This window comes from Cynoglossus semilaevis, chromosome 8 (genome assembly GCF_000523025.1).
Source record: "Cynoglossus semilaevis isolate Cse_v1.0 chromosome 8, Cse_v1.0, whole genome shotgun sequence".
Taxonomy (NCBI): domain Eukaryota; kingdom Metazoa; phylum Chordata; class Actinopteri; order Pleuronectiformes; family Cynoglossidae; genus Cynoglossus; species Cynoglossus semilaevis.
In genome coordinates, this window is record NC_024314.1 from 5,427,122 (window position 1) to 5,454,553 (window position 27,432).

At 40.6% G+C, this 27,432-nt stretch overlaps 3 protein-coding genes across 11 annotated transcripts; 1 reads left to right on the forward strand and 2 right to left on the reverse strand.

Annotated features, from left to right (window-relative positions):
- Nucleotides 1–1,272: 1,272 nt before the first annotated feature.
- LOC103381738 (sodium-dependent neutral amino acid transporter B(0)AT2-like) lies at nucleotides 1,273–9,268 on the reverse strand. Of its 2 annotated transcripts, none has more exons than XM_008314246.3 (12): nucleotides 9,114–9,268; nucleotides 6,632–6,851; nucleotides 6,364–6,521; nucleotides 6,124–6,244; nucleotides 5,853–6,022; nucleotides 5,526–5,636; nucleotides 5,182–5,423; nucleotides 4,795–4,978; nucleotides 4,506–4,707; nucleotides 4,080–4,239; nucleotides 3,835–3,997; nucleotides 1,273–3,171 (listed from the first exon to the last, which is right to left on the reverse strand). In XM_008314246.3, exons 2-12 carry the CDS (start codon nucleotides 6,849–6,851, stop codon nucleotides 2,923–2,925), a joined length of 1,980 nt encoding a protein of 659 aa, XP_008312468.1. In that variant the 5' UTR covers nucleotides 9,114–9,268; the 3' UTR covers nucleotides 1,273–2,922. The 2 variants fall into 2 exon arrangements, with proteins under 2 accessions (XP_008312468.1, XP_008312467.1); XM_008314245.3 differs by having other exon boundaries at nucleotides 7,706–9,181.
- Nucleotides 9,269–9,901: 633 nt separating this feature from the next.
- Nucleotides 9,902–21,738, forward strand: eps8l1b (EPS8 signaling adaptor L1b). 3 transcript variants are annotated; one of them, XM_008314254.3, is made up of 19 exons: nucleotides 9,902–10,047; nucleotides 10,822–10,875; nucleotides 10,963–11,121; nucleotides 11,210–11,359; nucleotides 11,487–11,569; nucleotides 13,744–13,856; nucleotides 14,150–14,208; nucleotides 14,292–14,421; nucleotides 14,504–14,592; nucleotides 15,173–15,247; nucleotides 16,339–16,487; nucleotides 17,137–17,281; nucleotides 17,652–17,707; nucleotides 17,802–17,910; nucleotides 18,256–18,381; nucleotides 18,509–18,659; nucleotides 19,112–19,277; nucleotides 19,936–20,068; nucleotides 20,685–21,738. In XM_008314254.3, exons 2-19 carry the CDS (start codon nucleotides 10,846–10,848, stop codon nucleotides 20,769–20,771), a joined length of 2,010 nt encoding a protein of 669 aa, XP_008312476.1. In that variant the 5' UTR covers nucleotides 9,902–10,047; nucleotides 10,822–10,845; the 3' UTR covers nucleotides 20,772–21,738. The 3 variants fall into 3 exon arrangements, with proteins under 3 accessions (XP_008312476.1, XP_008312475.1, XP_024913064.1); XM_008314253.3 differs by having other exon boundaries at nucleotides 9,904–10,047; nucleotides 10,696–10,875; XM_025057296.1 differs by lacking the exons at nucleotides 9,902–10,047; nucleotides 10,822–10,875 and having other exon boundaries at nucleotides 10,882–11,121.
- Nucleotides 21,044–26,233, reverse strand: luc7l (LUC7-like (S. cerevisiae)). Of its 6 annotated transcripts, none has more exons than XM_025057299.1 (12): nucleotides 26,009–26,216; nucleotides 24,882–24,952; nucleotides 24,503–24,586; nucleotides 23,789–23,883; nucleotides 23,598–23,696; nucleotides 23,372–23,482; nucleotides 23,143–23,286; nucleotides 22,884–23,060; nucleotides 22,626–22,714; nucleotides 22,522–22,551; nucleotides 22,278–22,433; nucleotides 21,044–22,021 (listed from the first exon to the last, which is right to left on the reverse strand). In XM_025057299.1, exons 3-12 carry the CDS (start codon nucleotides 24,510–24,512, stop codon nucleotides 21,904–21,906), a joined length of 1,029 nt encoding a protein of 342 aa, XP_024913067.1. In that variant the 5' UTR covers nucleotides 24,513–24,586; nucleotides 24,882–24,952; nucleotides 26,009–26,216; the 3' UTR covers nucleotides 21,044–21,903. The 6 variants fall into 6 exon arrangements, with proteins under 6 accessions (XP_024913067.1, XP_008312473.1, XP_024913065.1 ...); XM_008314251.3 differs by having other exon boundaries at nucleotides 24,479–24,586; XM_025057297.1 differs by having other exon boundaries at nucleotides 23,789–24,586.
- Nucleotides 26,234–27,432: the final 1,199 nt, after the last annotated feature.

Sequence of the window (27,432 nt, forward strand, 5' to 3'; positions counted from 1 at the left end):
TGCTAAAAAGGAAGACATTTTCCAGTCATCTTTTTATAACAAACATGTCAAACAGTCCTATTCCTGGTGACAAATTCACCTTATTTTAACTAAACGTTTTCTGAACAAATATTACCCATAATCCCCTACCTAGTTATGCAAACACTTGTGAAATTAGTAAAAAAAAAAGATTTTTCATTTCACCTGATGTTGAGGTCGGGGTGTTGTGTTTCTTCGTGCTGGGTGTTGGCCAGTGTCCTCCGTGTGTGTGTGTGAGGTGATGCTGCAGTCAAGACGACTCAACTCCCCAGAGTTTCAACTGTTTCCAATGGGAACACAGACAAAGGCCTCACACACACACAATAGAAATGAGCCAACACAAGCAGACTCTGAACTTGAACACACTCATTAATCACCAGTTTAGTCTCTTCATATAATAAAAAATATGGACAAATGTTGAACGGTCCTTTAATAGTTGTAACGTAAGGTAACAGAAGGTGCTGCTAACACAATCTACTGACATAATCGAGTATTACATCGGATCAAATGACCGTTGTAAAATAAACAATTGTAAAACAATCACAACAGAGCCCCCTGTTGACAGACTAGAGGTACTGCTTTTATTTTCCAACTACCGCAGATAGACGGCTGTCTTAGCTAACCGTTGTGGGCGGTGGGGCATAATGAGTGTTGGATTTTCAAATTCAGATACCTTTCTACAGTATGTGTCACTTTTATTGTAGTAATATGGCACAAATCTAGGATCTTACCTCTGCTACTAGTCTGTCAGAGCTAAATGTGGGTCAAAGGCTGGTGTTTTTGGAACAATCTGCAGAGAAACAACTCTCAAGGACATGGAAAACAAAGACATGTACTGAGTTGTACATGTACCTGTGTTGTAAACAGACTGAAGTGAAGCGCCATCAAGTTCCTAGCCTTTCCTCTGGATTTCATGGCCTTGAACATCGGTGCCTGAGGTCACCTTCACGCACTCACTCACTCTGCTGACCAACATCAGAGCAGGGATCAAGATGTTGTCTATAATAAAAGAAAACTTTGATGCTGCTGCTGAGTCTTCTCACCTTGAGAGAGGCTTCAGCTTCTCAGCAGGTCCCTCACAGCTGTTCAGGTCACCATGGCTTCTTATCAATTGATGTTGTGTCTGGTGATGTACCAAACCTCTTCTGCACGTCACCTGTAAGAGATGCTGAAACAAAGCCACTTACATCATAAACATGTCAGCATTCAGACACTGAGGCTTTCTGTTGGATGGAGCACAGACATGCCGTCTAAATACAATGAAATGCTTTAATTAAAAATGACAATATATTACATAAGACGTGAAATTATATCACATTTGCTTTTTTCACCATTAATTTATACAGATTCTTTAAAAAAAAGTTAGAAAAAGTTAGAAACGGTCACTTGTGAAAATGCAGGAATGATCTCAACTTCAGCTTCAGTCAAATGCATTCAAATCTAAAGGCACTTGATGCAGAAACAGTCAAAAGCACTCACAGCAACTTACAACCCAGCCAGCCATTCTATGTGGAGCCACAGGCAAAGACGACAACAACCAGTAGTAACCACACCTGAATGGGAGAGGCTAAAAGATAACAGATGAAGCTACAGTTCAGCTATTCACAAGCTAACCTCAAGTTAGTTTAGCCATTTTCTGCCTTGGCTAATTTTTTGGCTAATTTTTGGTAACTTATCTTCTTTTGCAATACTGGCTACTTTTTGACAAATTCTTATAAAACTAACTTTAAATGGTTAAGGGTTTTAGGGCTATGTCATTTTCTGTATATTTATGCATTAAAGGAAGTACTCGATTGACAAGACAAACGCATGCTAAATGTTTTTTCAGATTTAAAAAACCAGCTGGCTGAATAAGGTCACAACATTTCAACAACAATAAATCCAAAATGTACAAAATAGAAACATCCTTTACAAAAATGTCTTTCACAAATTAAAAAAAGAAACACACCAAACAAGAAAGCAATAGTAAAGAACATGAGGCCAAAAATATATTTACAAGTGGAACACTTAAATATGTTATATGGTTAAAACAACATCAATCTGATGAAAGACATTTGGAAACAACAGCTCTCACGTTTCCTCTTAAAGCCAACTGATCGAAAAGTAATAATCCAAAATAATAAGATCTGATTCATTCATATGTCACAGACGGGGAAAGCTTCCCTGTGGTTCACTGTACACTTATTTACAAACACGTAAAATTCCACCTCAGCGTTCACAGTAGTCACATGACAGCTGTTATGCCGATTATGTCTGGCATAGAAGGAACCAACTGTTTATCAGTGGACATTTGTATCGGTATATATTGGTCTGTGTAAACCTTTGGTAGTAACGGAGTAAATAGTTCCTGGTGTAACAGCAGTGTATTCCTTATGTAATTGTGATTATTTTTCCAGTGGAAATAAAAGATTTCTGGCTCTGACTGTTGATGTTCTGACAACCTCCAGCCTCTTTTACTACTTACAGCCAAGGCACTATGAATCACGCTGCTGGTTCTCAAAGTGTGGTGCTGACTTGTAAACATTTGAGCTCAAGTACTTTGTATGTACAATGTGTGTCTGGCTGATTAAAAGTCTAACAATCGGAGAACTGGAATAAATAATTGTTGTTGTGCACTGTGCTCAGTTAAATTAAACTGGTTTAATACTGATTTAAATAGGACTGACTTGCTGTACTGATATTAAAACCTGTCCAAATATTGATAAACTTGTCTGCAACGTTCGAGGACAGACAGCAAAATATTTTTCTAAATATTCAGTTTTTCTGATTGTTCATTATGAATAAAAAGATTTTTACATAGTAGAAAAAAAAACAAACGTTTGTCTCCCACGTTGTAGTGTCTTGGAGGATGAAAGTATCTGTGAGACACAGCTGTGCTTCAGTCATGGCTCAGGACAGGTGTGATCAGGTCAAGGAGGCGGAACTACCGTCCCTCTGGTCCAGTTCTGTCATGTCGGTCATCGGGGTGTCACACTTGTCGTCTGTGCTGACGATGCTGTACTGACCGGCTTCTGTGTCTCTGGACAACCGTCTGCTCCTCTCTTTCAGGAGAGCGTGGACCAGACCCACGGGGACGGGCATCATGGCAAAGACGATGAGTAAGGAGAGGACGGTCAGAGCCCAGCCGGGGTACTCCAGAGGCTCCTCAGAGGCCTGGGGTAACACAGAGCACAAAACAAAGACACAGAACCATTTAGCAAACTCCTAATACGTTCAGAAGTGTCTGTACATGGTCGGTTGTTTACATATAAATACATATTTATATCTACATATATGTAAATACATATACACACCTATGTTCCTATGTACAGGAAAATAAACAATATGAAAAAGGTGGTTAACAACATAGGAGTTGAGAGAGAGTTACTTTTTTCCACTGAGCCTCTGCTATTTTATACCCTTAGGTGAGTGTGACGTGTCAGGAGCAGCTACAAACAGCTGAGAGATGAAGAGCTTCGGGCAACAGGCAGCACAGAGGAGGAAACCTCCAGCTCCTCTTCTCTTCATTGAACCAGAGTTGTGTCACTCCCTGTGTAACCTTTTACTCTGCTTTTGCACAGAATCTCTTTAAGCCTTTGTTCACAGCAACAGTGTTTCCTACAACAGTTGTTAGTCAAGAAGCAACATGTCTTGTGGCTGCGCTCCCTGAAGCTGTTCAACGTTTGAGCAGCCTGAGAATGTTCTGTTCAGATTGCAATGCACAAACCAGCACAAAGAGAATCAACAACAGATGTCTGTAGTGTTATATTAATGCAGGGTTAAGTCATATTATAAGTGCTTGTTGTTTTTTTATGCACAACTTAAAACTCCACATACCAGCTCTTGGTTCCATGCCATATAAGTTGGTCGTTGGATGAACATGCGTATGCCGGTTGCCCCCAGTAAACCCAGCATGGCAAGCAGGCAGATGTATTTCCACAGATATTTGTAAATCACGTGAGGACGCCAACCTAGCATTGACTCAATGTCGTCAAGGAACCTTTAAAAACAGGACGAGTCATGGTTCAGATGCTGACTGATGACAGTTGACAAAATTAATAATTGATAATAATAAACTCCACCTGTCTGCTCCGTAAAGCCACGCCACACTGAACGTCTCAAAAACCACCACAATGATGAGGGGCAGCGTGGCAGAGTAATCGTCGAACATCGTGACAAAGTAGTTCCCGCAGTTCTGTGTGAAGAGCAGGCCAATCACAAAGCCGATGACGCAGAGGAAAACTGGAAAAGGACAGATCATCGTGAAGATGACGGATTTGATATTTAGAAATAGGATTTCATGAAAAGATCAAACAAGAAACACACCACATAAAACACACAGCCAAAAATAATTGAAAATACATTTTTAAAAATTCTCAAGTACAAAATGAGACCATTACCTATATCTAGTTACAGGCCGGATTTGGACTATTTGCTGCATGTGAACCGTGGGTTGGGAGTGCAAAACCCCTGCTTTAAATATTCTTAAGGGTAGAAAAAGCATTTACTTGTCAATTTGGTCTTGTTGTTGGCCAGGGTCTTGAAGCGGTCAGTGAGGGGCGCCAGGATGCCTTCCAAAGTTCCAAACATGGTGCTGAGTCCAAGGTTGAGCAGCATCAAGAAGAACAGCGCTGACCAGAAGGGGCTGCCAGGGAGCAGAGCCATGGCCTCTGTAAAGGCGATGAAAGCCAGACCTGTGCCCTCCACACCCTGGGCATAAGAGCAAGATTAGGATTAGAAAGAATGAAATTCATACAATGGGGAGGTTTTTGTTTTATTTGTGATTCCTCTGCTGACCTTCTGCATCTCCTTTTCCAGATCACAGTCTGTTAAATTTCCAGGAATGTGATGTCCATTCCCCTTAAACCAGGCTCTGTAATCTGCTATATCCACAGAGCTGGGGTTGGTGTAGTCAAAGGTTGGGATCCAGGTGGCGTCGATGGGACTGCTACGAATCATCTCCGACAGATCCTTCAGATTACTGTAAATACAGGAGAACACACAGCAATCATGTATATTAAATAGTACAGATGAGGCGGGATCAAGAGTCTGGGTAATGTTCTGATGTCTCGTTGTGTCATTTTCAAAGTAAAACTACAATATTTAATTTTCAATCCTCCGGCTTCTCCACTAGAAGTACGATAACCACCTGCAGGTCCAAATAACTCAACATACTTCACCTACCTGGACACACAGTCCATGACTTTTCTTTTGGCACGGAAGCCCAGCACAGCAAAGACCACCAGAGTGGCCAGCACAGATGTGAGGAAGTTGATGAAAGAGACCGTGAATGCATCACGGTGGCAGTTATTATTCCTGGGGTTATAAGAGGAATAGGCAATAATGGAGCCAAAGCCCAGACCCAGGGCAAAGAAAACCTGAGTGGCCGCCTGTCGCAGCACCTGGACCAGACCCTCCATCTTAATCTACAAACAAACGAAAATAAAAAATGTAAAAAAACCAATGTACTGTTTATATTTTTGCATTTATCCCCTTCAAAGTCATTAAGAGACTCAGTTTGCAGGTACCTTAGGATAGAACATGTAGGAGATGCCCTCCAAGGCTCCGTCCAGCAGAAGCCCTCGAACCAGAAAGCAAAAGAGGACAACGTAGGGGAAGATGGAGGAGAAATACATCACCTGAATGAGTGAGAGAAATGATGACTTTTACAATTCTTATCAACAACAACACTGTCAATGTTTTTAAAAAGTGGCAAATGTGGTGTAGTACACTGATTAACCACAGCAACATTGGAGCGGTAGTTTAATTCATTTTAGACACAGAACAGGAACCCATTACGAGTATTTAGTAAAGCAACACCCACAAAGAGGAGACACAACCCAGAACACAGTTACCTTGACAGAGGTCTTGATGCCCTTGAACATTCCCAGGCACACGATGGTCCAGGCTGCCAGAAGGCAGCAGGTGATATAAGGGTTGAATGTGCCGGTGTCATTGATGGAGTCTGTTATATCCAAAGCTTTGCGGTACCAGAAGTAGGACGTTGGTGAGCTCTTCTCACATTCTTTTAATGTGAATTCAGATAGAAAAAAATAAACATCAAGTCATTTCACATCTGCTTCCTGTGTGTCACAAGTTTAAATTCTGGGCGTGTTCAGTGTTTACCTGTTGCGTTTCCCGGCGCTGGACATTGTTCCCAAGGTAAAGGATACTGGAAAGAGTTGCCCAGATAGAAGAGACTCCATGCCAGGATCACATTGTAGTAGAGAGCCACAAAGAAACACACCTTTGAGGACAAGATGATCATGTTCATTCAACACATTTACCAATACAATTTGTCACAAATAAAGTCACAATCTGTACTCATTTCAGATGTAAATACTTTTTTTTATTTCTCTTTCTTACCACACAGCTGGAGTAGCCGATCCCTGCCAGCCTGGGGGAGATGTACCTCCACACACCAATGCTGCCTTGTCGAATGGCCTGACCGGCTGCGAGCTCCAGGAAGAAAAGGGGAATTCCCACGACCAACATTAGCACCACATAAATGAGGAGGAACGCTCCTGAGTAGAACAAGGAGCAGCATTTAGGTAAAATATATATATACCTTTATAAAATGTAGACTTGATGATTTTTCTGTTATGACTTTACTCTCTTTAAGTAGCATTCTCACCTCCTCCATTCTGATGACACAGGTATGGAAACCTCCAGACGTTGCCCAGCCCAACACTGAATCCCACCTGGGCCAAAAAGTATTCTATTTTGCTGTTCCAGCCAGCACGGGCAGGAGGTTCGGAGGAGCCGTCCTGGCTCTCCTCACCATTCTGGACATTCAGTTCTGACACTGCGGCTCCTGTCATGTCATCTTCAGTTGGCAGCGGTTGTTTCTCCATCTGTATTTAAAGATCCTTTACTAACATCCTTTACTATGTGATGTTTCAAAAATACTCCATTACTGGCTGACATCAGAAATATATTGGTGTTAATACACTCAAAGCATCTTTGTCATATGTCACATTTTCTCTTTTAGGACATTTGTCATATTTTTTCATATTTCCACAAGAGCGTTAAATCATTAACTTGAGAACATTTTTTTAAAATGTCAGCTGCGTCCACAATGTGGAAATAATGAGGCTCTAAAATGTCTTGGTTTTGTCCACAAACCTACGCCCTGGATTCCTCACTTCTTTGTGACAGTGAAGTAACATCTTTTGTGGATATGATTGATATATATGAGTTGATCAAGGACAGAGAATTTATCTAGAATGTATTGTAACGTGTATAAAGGTATACTGTTGCGTGTATAAGTTAATTAAAGTATACAGTATAATTATGTAGATGAGGTTATTAAACAAGTGCATAGGTAAGGAAGGAAGGAGGGAAAGTGAACTACTTGTTATATATATATATAAATCTGATATGGAAACAGCTAAATGACCCTTCCAGCTGTAATCTATCAAAATTACGTCTGATATATTAAAAAACAACAAATAAAATAACAGAATAAAAAGCAGAGGTGACATCATTTTGTCCCAGGTTGTTAATTACAGACTAGAGATTTTGTTAGTTATAAAGGCGACAATTTATTTCCTAAATAAACTGAATCATAAATAAAAAGTGATATCAAATTGTGGCGCGTTCAACAAGTAGCATATCACATTTTAAGCAACACTAAAAGCACATTCCGCACCGACTGTTTTTGGCGGAACTAAAGTAACACTTGAGGAAATAAACACTTAAAGCAAACCTGTGACATGGACGAAGTGAAATGCTGAACAAAGAATTCGTGGGTGAAGCAGGGGATCCGGATAAGGATGAGACAGGGGACCCCAGCGATGGACGCTTATTCTTCTCCCGAGGAACACGTGTAACCGTGGCTACTACTGTGTTATCATCCACCCGAGGGATAACTTTGCTGTTTATCGAACAAAAGATAGAAGAAGATCTTCTAGCGAAACCCGGTACTAAAATTATAGCGTGTTCTAAATAATATATTGTAACGATTGATAAGATCGGTCGTTTCAAAGCAGCTTGCGCTTCATTGGTGTAATATCGGGCTGGTCTCTTCCGCGTGATGCAATAACAACAATGCGTTCAGTTACAGCTGGGAAAAAAGAAGCCTACGTCTCTCTCCCACACAAAAGCCCCACGGGATATCTTCATAGTATATATTTTTAAAGTACCGTCACATATATAAAATAATGTGGATACCTCCTAAGAAGGTCATACAGGCAATGCAATTTAATAACCTCTATTACAACTATTTTACACTCATTTCTACAATAACTTTTCTCTTAGTTTACTGGCAACCGGAAAATGGTTAAAATAAAAAGTAGTGGGATTTTGGTTAGTCTAAAATATAACAAGCAGGCTAAAATAAAAAAAAAACCCAATGGCATTACATTAAGGTTTTGCGTTGCTTGGAAACAGTGACGATGACAACTACGGTGCTCTGGATGGGGCTCATCCTGTTTAGTACGAGCGCGCGAAACGTCAGTGAACGCCGCAGCGCTTCATACCTAAACTCTGACTAACAAGTACGGTTGTCTTGACTTATACGCAATACTCAACATGCAGTCAAAATGTACGAATCCGCTATTTATGATGTGTATGTATGAGTTCAATATACTATTACATCAGAGCAATTAAACTGTTTATACTCGATTTAGCTTAGATATTAACTACATTCAAGTAACACGTGACAAAACAAGTCCCCAGTAGCCTTGTGGTTTTTCATAAATTTCAAAGTTTGATTTACAGCTATTACATATCTCCGATTAAAGGTAACAAGGAAAAAAGTAAATAAAATATGAGCTGATGCAATAGTCAGAATCTGACATCAGTCTTATTCACCCATCACGTTCTTAAACATCACAGTAGTAACACACGTTTTACATTTTCTTAAACAGACTTCTTTAATAAAATCGTGTATTTTTTAGTCTTCAGTCTCATGGTTTCGGCCTGTGACATTGACGTGAGCACAAACACGCGCACGCTCACCACGATCTCCCTCACACACGCTGTCTGCCACGTATGCCACGTATTGTAGGCAAATAAATCACACGCACATCAGAAGATGTCCTCACAGACGGCTGGACTAGTGCTACACGAACACCAACTATCACCTGTGAGAATGGAAGAACCGACCAAAATACCTTTCTGTCACAGCAGCAGGAGCTAGGGAGAAAGTGTCCACGCGTCCTTAAAGCAAAGTCAAGTGTGAACAATCTCCCGTGGACACTTCACCTGACTCCGCCTTTCTCCTCTATTGGTGGACAAAACGAAGACTGCCTGTCCTCCCCAAAATAAACACTGTTGTGAAATGTGAAACCACACTTTCATAGACCACCTCCAGAACATTATCTAAACCTATCTACACGTGTTTTGGGGATAAAATGTTCAAAAGCATCATTGTGAGGACATTTTGACAAGTTAAGGATAGTTAAGAAAATGTATGGACCTGTACTTCTCAGTTTAAGGATTTAGGCGCAGACTTTATGGGAAAAGTTTAAAGAAAACTATAACTCCAACGTGTTAATATATATATGGCATCACATTAACATGTTATACCCACATTACCCTAAAGTAAAACATGTTCACATGACCTAACTTCTATTTGACACCATAGCAGACACAATACTTACAAAATACTACGCTCATACATTTAAAAGTAAACAAAGTAATGTGAAGTAAAGAAAAAATACTTAGTATTAGTTAGTATTATTTGGTAGCTTACAAACCATTTTGGTTACCTACACTTGTTTTTTAAATGTGGTATATAAATATGTTCAAAGTTTACAACTTTCAACTTCAAATATGCTCCATAGGTTCCGTTCTGTTAACTTGTAGGTGTGCACAGGAAGGGGTGATGAGTAAATATTTTATCTGTAAGGTGGGGTGGTATAGTGGGCGGGACCAGACAAGGTGCTACACCAGTGCTGTGTGAAAGCGCTCAGTTCTTTCAGTGTGTGACGCACCTGCAGCAGCAGCTCAGCTCAGATCAGCTCAGGGTTTTGGTGTCACTTCCAACTCCACTCATACTGGAGGCAACAACAGGAATACAGCAGAAGAAGACGTTCGTCCTCGCTGGTAAGTGGATCCTATATTCATTTGTCCATCTCTGCATTTGCCCTGACCAGAAAAACTAAAATGAAAAAAGAGAGAATTTTAAAAGAGATTTTTTTTTATTTGAATTTTGCCTTTAATTTATTATAATGGCACATGTGCTTTTTTAAAACCTGTTGTGAGGCAGTGATGTACAGAAAGTGTTTTCTTGCAAATAAACATTTTTAAAGATTTGAAGAATTTAAAGTTATTTCTGCAGAAATTCTAAAAATGAACCTAAGATACCTTTTACGATTTACCTTAGGATCTTATAATGTGCCATATTTCACTTCTTTGTAAAGGAGGGCAGGGTTTCTAAACTTTTTATTATTATACAAATTGGCACTAAAGAGTCAAGACTGAGACACTACGTCATCAAAAAGGTTTTGACGAAACTAGATGACGTTTAGTCTCTGTAGATACCGGGGATTCCAGTGTCAATGGTCATTGAGGAACAGCCAGGTTTTGATTGGTTGAGGTTCATTTCACTGTCGTCAGACTGGTCGGGCGGTTCATTCAGGCAGCTTACTCCCAGCAGAGTGTGACACAGGTCACTGTAGTCTGAAACGAGAGCAGGGAAAACTTGAATAAGAGTCATGTTTTCATAGTGCTGTTTCCAACGTTCTGTTTCAGTACTCCTAACAGTACTACATGCACTCTCTGTAGTGGTGTACTGTAAGGTACTGTTACTGCGCCCACTGTGCTGTGGCTGCACCTACGACATTTCCTGATACCATCTCTCCACCTGTGATCTCACAGGTCACGGAAGCAGTGGACGATAAAATGACAAACCTTTCAAGATATCTGGTCAACGTGAGTTTCATCATCTCACCTTGAATGCAACAAAGGACATCAGGAAGACATGTATTTATTTCCTTACCTGCTACTCTCTCCTCGCAGCACCTCATGACGTTCTCACTCCAGGATGGGGATGTGCAGGGTGTGGAGGAGGCGCAGGCTCGACTCTCCTTCTTGGCTGAGAGCAACAAGCTGTGGAGCCAACAGATGTTCCTGGATGTTGGAACAGAGGCCATTCAGCTTCGAGACATCCAGAGTCAGGTGAGACCTGCAGACGTGATGTTGGACAGTAAACACTCACAGGTGTCTCTTTAGTGTGACCTGAAACCACTTTGATCTCCACCTACAGGATGAGCTTGAGAGCTACACCCTAAAATCCATCCTGCGCTGCGACACCATCAACACGGTGAAACACTTCTCATCGCTGCTCATGTTGATCTGCAAAAGTGAAGATCAGAAGAAGCCGGACATTCACTTCTTCAACTGTGAGCGTGTGATGGTGAGAAACAGCAATAAAACCTGAGACTAGTCTGAGACTGAGAGTCTTTTTCCCGCCTCAGGAGTCACTGTGAAATCTGTGCAGCTCTGGGCTTTTGTCCAAGTGATTGTTGTTCTCATTCTCACAGGCGGAGGAAATTCGTGATGACATTGCACGCACTGTTTCAGGTTCCTCCAAACTTGAGGTCATCAGCCCCTCAGATGCCACCAGGTACATTTTTATATCTCTAACTCTTTAAGTTGTTTTATTACTGACTCTTAAAATGAAACACAATCTTCTTAGAGTCAAGACAACAGAGACAACAGAACAAAGTGTCTCATGGTTGGACATGTACATATAGTGTTGCAGTAGACTGTCATGCAGCCAAAACCCAGGACAGAAATACTTCATGCCCCAGGGACATCCCAGGTTTTTTTTCTATGACAACTAAATATTCCAACTGCTTAAAATGATACTTCTAAAAATAAAACAGTCAGAATTCAATTCAGGTATTTCACTTGGTAACAAACTTGTGCTCAGATGGAAATGTGATTAAATGTGAGTAAGTCATGAAGTTTAAATGCTGAGTTAGTTCACATGGTCTTTTATTTTTACACGCATTAATACTAATGACTTAACACATCTTAAAATGCTTAAAGTGTTGGGGGAAGAGGTTGAATATATACAGTACAGTATATACAATATATACATGTTTCTTTTTGTTTGCCTGAGCATTGATACTAAATACCAAGAGACTAAAAATGGAAAACAGCTCTGGCTATAATGCATTAATATGCTCTGTTGCTTTACACGACCCAGGGCAAAATTTCAGTCCAGGATCCAGTGGTTGGAGCAGTGATTATGGTGAAGCTCCCATTAGAAGTGTGTACAGTAACTTACTTACTATTGTTTTGCAAGGTGAACTAGCGAGGCAATAATAAAAGTGAATATGGAACAGAGGGACATTGTTTACAGTCTGAATACAAATTGCAGTTAGCTAAAATAAAATAAACACTGCAAAGGCAGAGTATTAATTAGAGGTAGGACGTTTCCATTCAGATGCAGTTCAGGTGCCAGTGGTGTGTCGTCACTCCTATCCACACCTTTGGGATGTACCATCTAAATACATCAGGGAGGGTGTGGCTGACTTCACTTTAAAACAGACTTTGGTCAATAATTAAAGGAACCGCCGACACGACATCATTAGTGGCGTCATAAATGCATCCAATCAGACCTAGATCATGTCTACCTGACATCCCAGGGCTGGAGTTCTAACACGCAAAATCTACTAATGTATCAATTTATGTGTTAGGCCAAAACAAGACGCAAATGGCAGAATCCAAAAAACGTAAAAAAGTGCAATACTGAACGTCTACTATGGACCAAAGGTTTTTATACAACAAAGACAGTAAGTGTTTTGTTCTATTCTACTCTATTCTGTTTGGTCAAACCTTTACAAAGGCCAAGATTGGTCCCTGCACTGGACTCAGCCACGCCTCTGTCAAGGACTCTGCTTTCTTGCCTTTGTTTTTCTTTTATGTAAACCCCTTTAATGTTCCATTTCAAGTCAAAGCAGCCAGCTATAACCACTAAGCTGTGTGAGAGTGGGCAGGTGCGAGAGAGAGGGAGAGAGAAAGAAAGAGAGAGAGAGACAGAGAGAGAGAGAGAGAGGGGGGGGGGGGGGGGGGGGGTGAGGAGGGAGTTGAGATTGTAAACAGCTGAGACAGGGAGAGAGGACTAGTTCTACTGGTTCCTACATAACTGCACAAGGTGTGACAGAGATAACCAGGCCATTGTGGCAGGAAGCAGAGAGAGAGAGAGCAGGTGGAGAGGGATGACAGTGGCACAGAGCCGGCTCTGAGCCTCACAGATTCACCTGGAGGATCTTCACCTGTGGTAAGACACACAGACAGACAGACAGACAGACACCGATGGAGTGTTTTTACCTTGGCATCAACTCTGTAACCAAACTTCACTGCCGTGAGTCACAGCTTCAGGGCATTTGCTGGATGTTTTGTTTATTCTGGAGAAGGGCAAACAGACAAGTTTTGTAAATGTTTTGAATGCACGCATTTAAATTATTGCTGTTTTTAGCCTGGGAACTAACTGATGGGTTATCAACAACAAGTTTAAAATAGAAGGAGAATCGAGATGAGAATTCTGAGGCAGAGCTGTGAGTAAGCACTTCCCCACTGTTTACTGTACTTTACTGAAATAAGGGCTTTAGGATTGAATTTCAGAGACGCCACATTGTCTTCTGACACAGTCTGCCTGGACTCTGTCTGAGGTTGGACAGATTTCTGTGCAAAGTCTGTGTTCATCTCCTGCTGCTGCCTTCAAATCTGGAGATACAACGTCGTGTGTCGAGTGCAGCGGAAGTTAAACTTTCTTACTCTTCCCTGTAGGCCACCTCAAAGTGAAGGAGACATGATCGACCCCTGCGGAATCCCGAGTCACCCCGTCGCACATGCTCCCAACCCACCACCATCCAACCCTCCACCTTACCCAGGCCCCAGAGGTAAGTAAAGAAGACTCAGTTTCAAACCAATTCTACTGATTGATAGTTCAATTCCTTGTCCGGAAGGAGTGTTGAGAGATGTGACAGGAGAGGAAGTTGAGAGGTAGGAAAGAAGAGAAGACCGACACAGCTGAGGTGAAAGGATCATGAGAACAGAGATTGCTTTGTCAGTGTTTGTGCATGAGGGAGGGGGACTGCAGGGGGGAATGGGGGAGAGGAATTCCAAATGCAAACAGCGGGGCCATGAATGAACATGGATCCGCTGAAGAATCCTCCGCTCTTCTCTTCTGCAGCGGTCAATGTGGTCAACGGTGGACCTGACATCGCTTTCCTGCGAGCGGAGAGAGAAGTGGTACGCCTCTTCATCACCTTCATCTTCTTCACTCCATGGCTTCACTTCTGGCTTTGACAGAACATGTTTTTCCCTTTTCTCAGGGCATCCTCAACCACTGTTTTGACGACATCGAGAACTTCATGGCCAAGCTGCAGCAGACAGCAGAGGCTGCAACGGTGCTGAACCAGAGGAAGAAGAAAAAGAAGAAAAGTAAAAAGCAAAGTGCTGAAGGTAAAAAGACGGGAGGTGTGTGTGTGTGTGTGTTGGTAACAGAGTGGACTGTACTTGAATTGTCTTTGATTGTGTGTAACAGAAGATTTATTGACTGCAAAGGCCCGTCCCCCACCAGAGGAGGAGTTCATCGATATCTTCCAGAAATTTAAATACTGCTTCAGTCTACTGGTGTGTACACAGTCATTATTTGTTTCATTGTCATTGCAGTCTGCAGTTATAAAGAAGACTTAATAAGCCTGGAATTGTTTCTATGTCACTGTTGTTTTAAGGATCCTTGAATTTCTAGACCTGTAACTGTACAGCTCTGGTGTTCAAAAACTGAAAGATGCATTTACCATTGGATTAGAAACCAAGCAGTTTAAATCAAAACGGATTTGCAAAATATCCTGTAGTTGCCAAAAAAAATAAATTGCTATAACCTGTGGCTAATATATATATATATATATATATATATAAAATCTAAAAGGTATCAGCTAGAATCTAAAAACAAAATACCATAGTATCTCCAACTAGCTGAAAAGTAAATGTAGCTATAAGAGCCAAAAATACCACAAAAATGTAATATTGTTAGCCCTGAATGTTATCCAAAAACTCTAAACCATAACCAAAACAGTGTATAGTTAAAGTCTGCCATTAATTGGTAAAATGACTTCAAATTTTAAGTTATAGCTTTACAGACAGAAATGTAAGAAACATTAGCTAAGATGCTGGTAATGTTTGTAACTAACCCTGTGTTAATTCTTCACAGGCTCGTCTGAAATCAACCATCACCAACCCTTCGTCAGAGGAACTGGTTCACCACGTCTTTAAACCACTCGACATGGTGAGTCACTGCAGTATCAAACACATGGCCTTCAACAAGGTCTGAGGGGACATCAGTGAGGACAACACAAGGACAAACACCTGTTGTCGTCAGTGTTAAACACTAGGTCCCGTCTTTTTACTGCAGCGTAAATAAAAACCATGATGGTGTGACATGACGACAGTCCCTAAAATAAATCAGGAGTCTGGTGTGTCCCGTGACTCACCCTGTTCTTTATGGAGGCACTAGTGCTGGCTTTATGTAATGGATGTTATAGGACAAGGTAGTAAGCGTGTGTCACGTCCAAATAATGGAAAAGTTGTCCACGTGGTTGGGTAATGTTTTCAGAAACAACACGTCCTCCTGAGTATTGACTCAGGGTGGGTCACTGGTGCCTGATAACCAGGTGGAACTGAATGATAAATAATATTTATTTGGTTAATGGTTTATAGTTTGAAAGGGAAACATGTACTTTTTTTGACATTTCTTGGTAAATACTCAGTCTGAGGTCAATCCTGGTGGTTTTATTTTAGCGGTAAATGATGGATGTCTTTAAGTTATTGCTGGCCTTCTTGACTATTTTTTAGTATTTGTTGTACACCATTACTTGGCTGGATTTTAAGTTATTTGCTGTTTTTGCTAACTTTCACCTTTTGTTTATTTGTTGTTGTTTTTCACTGTTATTTTTTCTAGTAACGCAAACCTCTGGCTACTTTTGAAAATTATGTTATTCATTAGATTTTCCTTTCAGTCGGCGTAAGTGCGAACATAAAGCGAATAAGCAGTTTTTAACTTATGTATAGGTGCTTTATCAGGCCTGGAATTCCAGGTGTCACTGCTGATATTTGATAAACCAATAAAGGCTTTTGTCACAATTGTTCAGACGTGAATCAGTCCAGGGTAAAATGGGTGTGTATGATTTGTGTGTATTGGCGTTTGTAAATAGAAACAAAGACTTAACACGCCTAACACTTTGCGCAGCCGTGTTATATCTGGTGTGTGTATGTTTCCTTTGAAACAGAAATTTAAAAAAAGTTTGTGTTAAAAAACTTGCCAATTTGACATTGTCAATTTTACAAGTTTTTTTTTCTAATTTTTTGGGTTGCTCAAAGATGGTGAAAACAACAGGAGGACCAGCTATGGGGGCCTCAGTGTCAAGTCCAGCTATGACCGACTCTGCTGTGTCCCTACTACAAGACAACCTGAACCTGGAAGAGAGGCAGCTGTGGACGTCCCTGGGTCCCAACTGGACACACTCGCAGTCAGTACCGACTCACACCACCAGTTTGTTTTCTTTTTTCCCCAACCTGAACTATATCCCATATATGTAGATGTATATGTATGTGTGTGTTTTAATGTGTTTTTCCTACATAAATAAAAGACCTGAGCATCTCTTTAATCACAATTCAGGTCAAGTATTTAAGGAGGTATTGACAGGAGACCAAGCTAGTACTCACCAGAGCTTAAAGTATGTAAGGCTGCCAAAGTTCATACAACAACTGATGTTATTCCTGGCCGTTTTCTCTATGAAATGTATTTATCGCCATTATCAATAGTTGGAGCTGTGACCCAATTTTTATTACAGGTTTTGGCAGTGACCAGCAGGATGTGAGTGGTTTTTGTTTTTAGTGAGTGAACATGTTTGAGGTTTGAGAGTTTGTCCAAAAGGCAGACCTCAGGTTTTACCACGTCATACTGTGGGAAATGACCTCACCACATCTACAGCCAAGGTCAAGTTATATCTCCCAAATAATCTGAATCTTGTTATTCTTGGTTTTTAACTGGCTTTTAAAATCATTATGGTTTTAAAAAAAACATTTTGAAATGTATTGACCATAAAATATTCATGTGTAAATATTTTTATAATGATAGCTTAAAAACTAAAGTCTAAAGCCTTTTTGTTTCCTCAGCTCTCAGCTCAGGGGGCCCATCGCACCGTACAGCCCTGTGTTCTTGGACGGTTGGAAACCGGAAGCCCTGAGGCCAGACGGGCAGGTTTGGGAAGATCCAGTCGAGTCACAGTACAAACATGAAGCCCTCCAAGAAAAACTAGAGGTACAGAATACCTGCTTTTGAAATAGTTGGTTTTACAATGTCAAGGCAGCAGAGAACAAAAGAGCAGTTGGAAAATGACTCACGTTAAAGGAGCTGTGAGGCGGCACTTTCTCTTAACAACTGCTGTTCTGAGATATAAATTTGAACATGCCAACGTTTGACTTTTGCAAATGCACTATATTGGCAACCTAACAAAACCAGATGTTCTCAGCTAGAACTGAACATTTTGGGTGGTGAATATGATCATTGTTATACAAAGACACTCTGAATCTTCCTCAAAAACGTAGCTGCTACGCATCTGGTGGAACTGTCCTTGTCATGTTCCCTCATCCATCTTTGTTTATCTCTTATTTCTCTCCTACTTTTGCAGCAGCAGCAGCCTCCTCAGCCTGTAGGGCCTCCCGACACGGACCTCACTGACGAAACGTAATTCAATCTCACAAATTAAAAAAAGAACTCTGCTCTGTTGTTTTCACTGTCTTAATTGCATGATTCCTCTTGTTTTTACACTGTTTCTCAGAGATGGCAGCCCACTCTCACCACTACCTGACAGACTCTACACCTGCAGTTACGCCTTTATAGCCAGGAATAGCAGTGAGCTGTCAGTGCAGCAGGGGGAGACACTGGAGGTAAGGAAAATAATAATAATATTGATGAAATATTAATAATAATAATTCATTTCCATTTAAAAAATAAATCTAATGGGGAGGTTTTGGTTTTTACTGTTGAACTGTGCAAGCAACCGGAACAGTGGCTCAGAGACAGTCTGGACACTGTCTCAGTGTAAACAAGAAGACAATTTATGGGATTCAGTGGAGAAAATTCCACTCCTTCATAACTGCATGATTTTTGAAAGTTTTTTGTTTATATAAAGTTAAAAGTTTGACTAGTAGTTTCGTAAAATGTTTATGTCTTAGAACAACACAATAGTTTTGATTGACAGTGACAGTGACAGTGGCTCCTGTGTCTGACAGGTGGTAGAATCGTCCAAGCGCTGGTGGAAGTGTCGTAACCGCTTCAACCAGGTTGGTTTTGTCCCCTTCAACATCCTGGAGCCCATGGCCCACGTAGACAGCCCCGTCAACAGCAAACCTCCAAATGTGAGACAGACTACATTCATGTTCACACACACATACACATCAACCTTGTCAGCTCAAAGGAGTGGGTTCACCTGTGCATACCTAAGTGAATTCCTCTGTCTTCTCTCTCTGCTCCACATTCCTGCAGATCCCAGCTCCTCCTCCTCTCACCAAGACTTTTTCTCTGGTCCCTCCCAGTCCTCCTTCTCTGCCTCAGGCTCCGTCACACTCCCAACAGCGTCCGCTCAGCTTACCTGCATACAGCCAACACGTAGCAGCTGCAGAAGACACAGATAAAGGTATCTCTAATTATATAGTAAACAGTGTCTGGTACAGTCAAAGTATGAGAGAACTACAGAGGAAAAGGTGGAGAGGAAATATACAACAAAGTGTAATCTAATAGTCGTATGTGTATAGTAATGATCAGAATATTAGTATAATGATAGCATTACTTTTTATACACTGCAGAAATGTTATTATTTTTATGATACTTATACCAAATAGTACAGCAATTAAACTTGGACAAATATTTAAACAATTAATACTCAGGCAAGCCATTTACCCAGAGGTCATCCACAGGTCAAATTTGGCAAAGCCACAATATTGGCAATGATTATTTTTAAAACATGTGTTTGCTGCTGTTTTTTTTTTTTCAAACACATTGTACATAAAGTTTACTTGTTGGTTAATGCTTTAGACTAGGATATAGTAATGCAGCGGATTTTTTCCTGCTGCTTTTTGTTTTCCTCAGTCATGATGGTGAACGATGAGCTTCTGCAGAGGCTAACCAACGGGAAGACCAACCTACACAAACCCCTGGTCATCCCTCGATCTTCGGAGACGTCTGTTCCTCTGGACTATCATTCTCCTCCAGCAGAGGTGGCCGAGTGGCTCAGAGGGAAAGGCTTCAACGAAATGTGAGTGGGTCAGACCAGAGCAAACCACTAATTGTCTGTACACTGAATCTCCGAGGACCAATGGCCTGCCTCCATTGGCTGTTGATATTCAATGTATTGTACAATAATTATAATTTTTTTTTTCAGTTCCTCGAAATGAGTGTATGTGTAACTTTTCAACTATAGCAAGAAAAGTACAACATTTTAGCTCTCTGTGTTTTTAAAATCAATTAATAACTATATTATTTAAAGTAAAACAACTTCAACTAAGCTAGTTTTGCTTGGTTTGTGTTTTTGTGCTTTAGCATAGCAAGCTAATGTTGCTGTTTTGTGCAAATTCCTAACCACATTTTATCTTTTGAGTGCTTGAATTCATTACCGAGTATTACTTAGTGTAGTTATTGTTGTTTAATTTTAAATATATGTTTAACAAGGCAAAGGCAATATAGATTCTAGGTAGCTTTAATCGCATTCAAAAGTTTACACATCACCAAGTGTGTATTACAGTATTTACTTACGTGAAGTTTATCAAGGTTTAAAATGCGTCTAATAAAACATTCCACAGAAACAAATATTTCAAAGCTAATCAGAATGTCCCACAAATATTACTAAACTAAACTAATAAACAGATTATTACACAGTAAAAATTGATAGAATTAAGCCTTTTTTTCACCTTCAGGACGGTGTCATGTTTGGGAGTACTGACGGGAGCTCAGCTTTTCTCGCTTCACAAGGAGGAGCTACGAAGAGTTGTGCCAGCTGAGGGCGCCAGAGTCTACAGTCAGCTCGCCGTGCAGAAAGCACTGCTTGAGGTAGAGTCAAAGAACAGAAGTTTAAACCTTAGTTTTCTAATAAAGCTCAACACTAGCTAAACGAAGGACTATCGTAAGCACAGTAGCACCTGGTTTCTACACACTTCTAGTAGCAAGGGTAAACGTGATGTAAATATAAACCAGGAATATGTAATGTTAGAAAACGTCATGCAAATTGTTGCCGCCGATACCCATTTGTTCGCTGTGTGGGCGGTCCAACGGCTTGAAGTTTAATCTGCTGTGCATTCCGGGTGGTTACAAGCGGAACAAGAACAACTGTTGCCCTCTATTGGCTAATAATAATATTTAAAAAAAACATCTCTACGTCAACGATTTCCAATTAAATGATATTTCTCTATAGTTCATTATGATCATTAACTCAGTGTCTGGAACCGTAAACACATTAATACCCAACGTAGTCACCTTTTATTTATTTTTAAAAATCCGTGAAAGTAATTTCATGCACATGGGTGGTGATTAAGAATCTAGTGACTAGCGACATCTAATGACATAACATAATGAATGAATGGCAATTCTAATGTAAGGTGTTTACAACTTTATTCTTTTGAACGCATAACATGCAAAACTATTTTTAATTGAATGTATTCCTCTTTAGGACGCTCGGAGAGCCACAGAGCTGGAGGCCGTGATGGAGAAGCAGAAGCAGAAGGTTGACCTGAAACTGGAGAGCAGCACGTTGTGAAGTGCAGGCGTTTCTGACATGAAGGACTTGACTGTCACTGGATTCTTGTATTATAATCATTTCACATAATAAAGACATGATTGTCAATGGACAATAAATAGACTGTCTAAACAGACATATCTACTTAACCAAGCCTTTATCACAGACAGGCTCTGAGCAAATGTATTAGAGTAAATCATTTAACTATACTGACATGAGATTTAATTTATTAACTAAATAAATCATTGTTCCTTTAACTGACACATGATAAAAAAAAAACATGACACAGAATATGGTTCTTTTTTTTTTATTTAATTTTAAAAGAAAGAGTTCTAGCAGAAATTCAAAAAACAGTTTTTGATTGGGCCCATTTTTTTTGCAGAAGTTTGGACTCAAGGTGTAAATACCCCCCCCACCAAAGGTACATTTTCAGTTGTCCTCAAACGACTGGTCAACATGCCAACAGGTACAATTTACCAATATTCATTTGAATCAAAGTCTAACAAATGTCAAATTACAAACTAAAAACAATCATCGACTTACACCGGCCGCACAGAACTCCATCACTGATAATCGGGAGGGGGGGACAAGAAGAGACGGTGTGATTCTAATGGCACCAAATTAAAAACTTACTTGTGTATTTACTGACTAAGCATTGACTGAGTGTCAGCCAAATGGAGACTAAACATGGGACAAACATTAATGAAACCACACTCAAAGCAAGGAAAAATAACACGATTTTGAAGACGTTCATAATATCAATGAGTTCAAAACATATTTACAGACACATTCTGTATCAAGACACTGTCTGCTGATCAAAGAATTTGAACAGGTTCTTTTTTTGTACTCTAATCCAGCAGATTTTTAGATTTGTTCGCTCAATCTATTGGAATAGTTTAAGGGATTTTTATAAAGAGACACAGGATGCGTTGGCTAGACGGCCAAAAAAAAAAAAAAAAAATTACAAAGGTGGGTTTTCAAAATTCAACTACAAATAAACAACTGACCCGAGCATCCAAATGCAGTCACACGCATCTGGAGGCCGAAGCAGCAAATCCATACAATATGTTGAGGTCTGTGTGAAAGCAAAGGAACCAGGGGCGGACGTGAGAACAGAAATGATGAACCATCAGAGTTGAACAGAGCTCTGTCTTCAAAGGTCCATGTCCCTGTCGTCCACTCGTCTGGAGTCTGATCTGCCATTTATGCCGTCCCTCCTGTCTCGCTCACGTGACTTGTCCCTGGATGAGTGCTCCCTGTCCCTGGAAGACCTGAGTGGGAAAAGTGCCCCAGAGTTTCTTAATATGACAGCTGTTACTTAGCGCAGGTTTAAAAACTCTGCTCTGTCTATGGTAGGACAATAACATTGCCAACTTTAGTCCTCTTGATGTCATACTCTTGCTACAGCCCATTAGCCTATAAGCTAATAAAGGCTAACTTGGTCATGATGAAGTCCTCTCACTGAATTATTAAAGTACTTTTTTTAAGACAGTAACACTTCAGTAATGAATTGACTTGAGTATTTACTTATGCCTGGAGCTCTGCTCATGGCTGTGACGGTGGCCTCGGCTACGAGAACGACTGCGGTGTCTCCTCCTTCTATCCCTGGAGCGTGAGCGTGAACGACGCCGGTCTCGTGATGAGGAGCGCGAGCGTCGCCTCCTTCGGTCACGGGAACGAGACCTAATGGAAGTGACAGTGATTATTTAGCAAAAGAATCTCTCCACTGGAGAAACAGATATAAATGTATAAAACAATCGACCTGGACTACCTTTTATGCTCTCTGCTTCGTGACCTGGTCCTACAGAAGAAGAAAAGGTCAAACATATACCTTCAATAATCGGTCGATTTCACTACTTCAACACCTGAACCCACCTCTTCTTCATTCGTTCTTCTTTCTCCCTTTCTTCTCTTCTCTTTAATCGCTCCTGGTTCCTTTTCTCCTGTTTATCCACAACAGTTTTCTGGAAAGAATAGATGGCCGGTGACAATTGAGACACTAAATTCTCAAACCGTGGGTATGCGTGAAGATTGTGGTAATTTGCGTCTACGAACATTACCATGCAAAGAATGGAATTTTTTTCAACTTGTACTAGTGCATAGAGGTGTGTAAAAAAGTGGACTAATTAATACCTTAAGTTGGTCCAGTTTCTCTCTGATCTGGATAAAGCCCAGGTGGAGCTTCCCACCAAAATGATCTGCCAAACGTCGGTCGTTGTCATGGAGCCCCAGGTAAGCAGAGCAAACCTCACACACCCTCAGCTTCTGCTGCTGAAAGCTGGAGGCTGGCATCGAGTTTCTGTACTCTTCCTGGTGAACAAATGTCACAGGATTAGAAAATGTAAATCACTGCTTCAATTAAACAACTTTGCTTGAGTCAATTCTTTGTTACCTCTGCATCCTTCTTCTTTGTGCGAACCTTCTCCACTTCTTGCAGAACCTTTTGGGCCTCATCCACATTTCCTTCAGCTCCAAGCTGCTCAGCCTTGGCCAGCAGCTTCCCTATTTCTTCATTCAGCTCATGGACTTTCTCTGCCTACGGCGCAGCATAGAAAGGAACCAAGTCAATGAGACACACTGAATGGTGTGTTAGAAGACTCTTTTATGATTTATTTCCTCACCTTTGCTGCCACCTCAGCACTGATCTCCTCTTGAGTCTCAGCAAGTCGCTTCTTTGCCAGTTCTGTTCTTCGGTCACAGTCGGCAATGAATGACTCCAGGTGATCCACCGCCTTTTAAAGTGAGAAAATGTGACTTGATTGGGAGACTTAAATATTTTTTAAAAAGTCAATCAATTTGACTGAAGAACCTGGATACGTGCTCAGGATGTAAAAGCAATTCACTTACATCAAGCTCAAAGAACAAGTCTCTCTCCTTGGAGGCAATTTCGTAGTCTGCCCTCAGGGCCAGGTCATGGATTTTGGTGCACTCTCCGAGGTCCATACGCTGTGACCCAAACACAAGCACATATGACATTACCGTGATAAACTGTTAAATAGATACTGTAAAATAAAATGTTGGGGCCACAGTGCACTCACGGTTCCAGACAGAATGTCATGTGGACAGCAGTTGAGCAGATGACTTTTGCAGACTCTGTCATCAGTGAACTTCACCCTCTGTCGTGTCTCATCCCCTGAAACAATCCAATGGCCACCAGTAAGACAGACATCACATACGGTACTTGTCAGCACAAGCGAGGCATCCAGTACCACTAAATAATAGTGTCTGAACATAAAACAGGTGGTCAGGAACTTTATTAACTCAGAATAGTTGACTGTTTTAAATAAATACTATAATTTCATACTCAGGACTTTTTAACTTGTGTATTATATGCATGTTTGTACTATGTTTCTTTGATGTTATCAGGAAACATGACATGACTTTGCATCATTGCAGATGTTCATCTCATTCTTGATGATTTGCTATCTTTTCTTTATTAAATTTAATCAGACTACAGAGTACATTTATTTACTATTGTCAGTCATTTAAATTTCCATTAAATAACCTAACCAGAGCTACCTTTTCACATATAATGGAGTGTAAACACATATACTGTAAATATATATATATATATATATATAAATAGGCTGCTTTTAAAACTGCAACAACAAAAGTAAACATTCCGGTCGACCAAGCTCAGAAAAATACAACATGGATCAAGCAAACAAAAGGAGAAAAGAAATCAAATTAAAAAAAAATAACAAGGGAAAAAATGTTGTTATACACACTGCGATCTGCACCACATACTGTACCCTTCTGCATCTTCAAGACCTCAGCTGCAGAATTTTAAACCCGCTGTAGAAAAGTATAAATGGGAACAGTGTTCTTGCCCATACCTGTAGTAAGAAGTTGGGAGTCATACACAAGTCAGAGTGTAAACGATGTTTTCAATTTTTTTTGTTTCCACTGATTGCTAAAATTGCCTTCTGAAAACAGACGTCAGCTGGAAAAACTGAGAACTGCTGGTTTAGATTCAGCGCGACCAGACGTCTTAGCTCAGTCTGTATATAACTACTCCAAATTCTCTAGTGCCACTGAAGGTTTTCACAAACAGGCTACAGTTACTTCCGGAAGGCAAACAAATTGTTTGGATATTCATCATAACAGCTTTAAAAATTATGTGTGACTCACGGCTCGATGAACATGAGGCTTTTCTGCAACTCCCTTGCAGATTGATGTAGGCTGGCAAAGATACACTGAACCTTAATGAATAAAATAAAGGGGCCACAATTGTTCAGTTTGTATGCAACAAATGAATGGGAAGAATTCATTGTCAAACTCATCACACATACAACCACAAATTCACAACACAAATTTCACACTTACTGTCTAGATCCAATTACTTGTTAAATCATATTCCAGAGGGCTGCATTAATTAACCAACTTTGACTTTATTTGAAATATTTGCATCCAATTAGCTTCAAGTCTACAAAAAACAGGATTTGTGTAATCGTGGATCTAAAATAAAATGTAAAGATGAACATTCTATATTTAAAATAGCTGAAGCAAAAAAGGGGTTCGATGTATATTTAAAAATTTGCAAACTGTTCAAATACAGAAAGGAATTCATGTGAGGAACAAATGTCTCACCATTTTTTCATTTCCTTATTTGCAATGTCAACATAGATCTTTAAAAACGTGTCTGCAAAAATCTTGATCTTCTCTTGAAGTTTCAAATCCACTTTACAGTTTTAAATTTAGGTGTAGGCCTAAAAGATAACGAATTCACCTTTCACATTGCATGTTTTATAATAAATAAGCACAATTCAATAAAACAAGGACGACAACACGAACCAAATATTCCTTCGGTCTGCCATGCTGATAACTCCAATGGCAACCACCATAATCGTTTACTTAAATATTTAAAGAACAGCGACAAACTGTTATATCATCTCGATAAAAAATAAAATAACCTTTTTTAGATGTGTGCTGTCCATCGGGAGCGAGCGCCATGATGCTTAAGGCATCGCAGCTAAAAGAAGCTACTTTAGCTTGAAGCAAACACATTAGCTACGTCTCGAGTCAGTGGAAGCAAAACAACAAATATTTAAAGTCGATATTGCCAAGTTGGATGCAAATCCAACTCCTTAAAATAGGTCGTTCGTGTTATATGAAGTTTACTAAACTATTATATTATCACACAGCCCCTGCACAGCACATCCATTCATGCAGTTCTGTCCATCACACGCCAACAGCAGCCTCAGCAGCGGCTCCATCTTGGCTACAGCTAGCTCAAGCTAGCGTTCTACGCTACTCACCATCCCTAGCTGTTCCCATCAACTGGTCCAGCAAAGCTCGCATTTGAGCCTGGGCAGACATTGTGTTACTCCTCCGTCGGCAGCTCTAGATAACAATTAGTCGTCAGAAAGCAGCTCCTTGGTGCTTAAATTATGTTATTTGTAATCGAACTCGCGCAAGCATCACCAAAGCTTCCACTTCGTAAATTCGACGACTTCCGTTTCACAAAGCGGAAGTGACGGGCGGGACAACGTAGTTTGAAGTTCTTCCTCTTCTTCTAGTGTTTTCTTATAATGCTGGCAAACAACACTTTGGTGCGCTGTCGCCGCCCCAACTTTTAAACGTTGAGGGTCATGGTGAATTTAAACAAATAATTACAGTAATAAAACGTGTTTCTCAAAAGTCGTACGTTAGAGACATCACACTCCGATGTTATTTGAGGTTATATAATTCACATGTTTTAGCACCAGCTTGCTAAAAAGGGTAGCGAAAGTAAGAAGAGGACGTAAGTAAGAAGGTTTCTGTCTCCCTCCTGTGTCCAACAACAGACACTACAGATTTATTTCGGCTGCCGCGCAGGCATACGTATGTGGTCCATGGATAGGCGGGAGCCTCTCACGTATTCCGAAGTACAGCGCACAACTTTACCGCTGTTGCGCGTCATGCCGTGACCCAGACGCACGGATATTTGACTGGCTCCTGTCTTCCTGAATTACTTAAAGAGAATGGAAATAGGTCCTTGTAAGGAAATATTTAACTGATGATGAGACACTCATACCAATCTCGTAAACAGGAGGATAGAAACCGGATCCGCTAGCAAGATACGTGAATATGGATGAGGACGGGAGTCGCTCTCGAGGGCGGCGCACTTGGAGCGCGCAGATCCGTGGTTACGATGAGAACACAGACCATGGAAAACGCCTGTGACTAGTGTTGTGCAGATAATCTCATGTGATACTGTTATTGTTTGGGGATTTTAAGCGTCCTGGTGAGATCCAGCAGCTTAACCCTTGACAAGCTCGTCAAGTTATCACTTTCTGCACCTGATGTGTCAGATCGCCTTAGTATCCACGTGTGTTAGAGCGGTCAGTGTGTGGCACTAACTGCCCTAATCCACTCCTGGACAGGGCTGTTCTTAGTTTTGTCGAGGCACAAAAAAGCGTATTAGCACACGCTCGCACTGAAAGTGATAACACAACGAAGCTTCCGCATTGAGCAAAGACCAGAACAAATAAAATAAAAAATAAATGAACAGCATTCTCTCTCCATTCATTCATTTATCACACTCCAGGGAAACACATTTGTGCAAAGTTGTCAGTGTAAAGGTCCTGTCTGAGTTGTGAAAGCATGTGTCTGAGTTTCAATGTGACCTGAGTCCGCCATACCGTGATGATCACACTGCACGACTGCAATATCTACACACACACTCACTTACACACACACT